Here is a 1,645-nt window from a genome sequence, read left to right as displayed (position 1 = left end):
TTAAATAAGACAAAATAAGTAGAAATAATACTGCATTCAAAGTGAAAAAAAACAGTAACAAATAGCAAGATGATGATTACAAATGCTGATCATAGAAATAGTCATGAAATACAAAAGTGAAACATATCAAGTGGGGATTCAAACAATGAGACTGCAAACAGTTTTGTTCAACTCTCGAAAAAAGCTTAGTAATATGGTTATAAATCCTATATGTGATTTTTTCTTTCCAGAAACGACAAGCTAGGGAAATCTTATGGACATACATCTTGGAAGCAGTGTAAAGAAGTACTTCTTTGTAATGCAGAAGGTAATGTGAATGTGAAAGAAACAGAAACACACCATGATGTTCAGATCCATGAAAAATATTGCAGTGCAGAGAAACCCTATGTATGTAAGCAATGTGGGAAAGCTTTTACCAGACCTGGACATTGTAAGGCACATGAAAGAATTCACACTGGAGAGAAACCATATGTATGTAAGCAATGTGGGAAAGCTTTTACCAGACCTGAATATTGTAAGGAACATGAAAGAATTCACACTGGAGATAAACCATGTGTATGTAAGCAATGTGGGAAAGCTTTTAACATACGTGCAAGTTATAAGGTTCATGAAAGAATTCACACTGGAGAGAAACCATATGTATGTAAGCAATGTGGGAAAGCTTTTAAAACACAGGGAGATTGTAAGAATCATGAAAGAATTCACACTGGAGAGAAACCCTATGTATGTAAGGAATGTGGGAAAGCTTTTACCAGACCTGGATGTTGTAAGAAACATGAAAGAATTCACACTGGAGAGAAACCCTATGTATGTAAGCAATGTGGGAAAGCTTTTACCAGAACTGGATTTTGTAAGGAACATGAAAGAATTCACACTGGAGAGAAACCATATGTATGTAAGCAATGTGGGAAAGCTTTTAACACACATTCAAATTGTAAGGTTCATGAAAGAATTCACACTGGAGAGAAACCCTATGTATGTAAGCAATGTGGGAAAGCTTTTACCAGACCTGGATTTTGTAAGGAACATGAAAGAATTCACACTGGAGAGAAACCATATGTATGTAAGCAATGTGGGAAAGCTTTTAACACATGGGGATACTGTAAGCAACATGAAAGAATTCACACTGGAGAGAAACCCTATGTATGTAAGCAATGTGGGAAAGCTTTTAACACACATGCAAATTGTAAGGTTCATGAAAGAATTCACACTGGAGAGAAACCCTATGTATGTAAGCAATGTGGGAAAGCTTTTACCAGACCTGGATTTTGTAAGGAACATGAAAGAATTCACACTGGAGAGAAACCATATGTATGTAAGCAATGTGGGAAAGCTTTTAACACACGTGCAAATTGTAAGGTTCATGAAAGAATTCACACTGGAGAGAAAGCATATGTGTGTAAGCAATGTGGGAAAGCTTTTAAAACACAGGGAGATTGTAAGAAACATGAAAGTTCACATTCAATATAAAACCAGTGTATATAGGCATCATGAGAATGGTTTCAGCACAGGTATATATTGCATAATGCATGAAAATCTTCACAGTGGGCAGAAAACTTACATATGGTAGGAATGTGGGAAAGGTTTCTGCAGAAATGCTCATTGTCCAATACATTATAAAATTTGCATGGTTGAGAAACCCTGT

General features: G+C 36.0%; 1 protein-coding gene across 1 annotated transcript; it reads left to right on the top strand.

Annotated features, from left to right (window-relative positions):
- Positions 1 to 540: 540 nt before the first annotated feature.
- On the top strand, positions 541 to 1,365 carry LOC134475044 (zinc finger protein 709-like; the record flags this gene model as incomplete). The annotated part of the gene is made up of 1 exon (XM_063244410.1): positions 541 to 1,365. A coding segment is annotated over one exon (825 nt), but the record flags the coding sequence as incomplete, so codon positions are not given.
- Between the last annotated feature and the right edge of the window lie 280 nt (positions 1,366 to 1,645).

The sequence above is a fragment of the Cavia porcellus genome, unplaced genomic scaffold (assembly GCF_034190915.1).
Source record: "Cavia porcellus strain 051 isolate PalLab524CR breed Dunkin Hartley unplaced genomic scaffold, mCavPor4.1 scaffold_50, whole genome shotgun sequence".
NCBI classification, from domain to species: domain Eukaryota; kingdom Metazoa; phylum Chordata; class Mammalia; order Rodentia; family Caviidae; genus Cavia; species Cavia porcellus.
The sequence above is the reverse complement of the archived record's forward strand: the minus strand, read 5'-3'. Positions and strand labels throughout refer to the sequence as shown.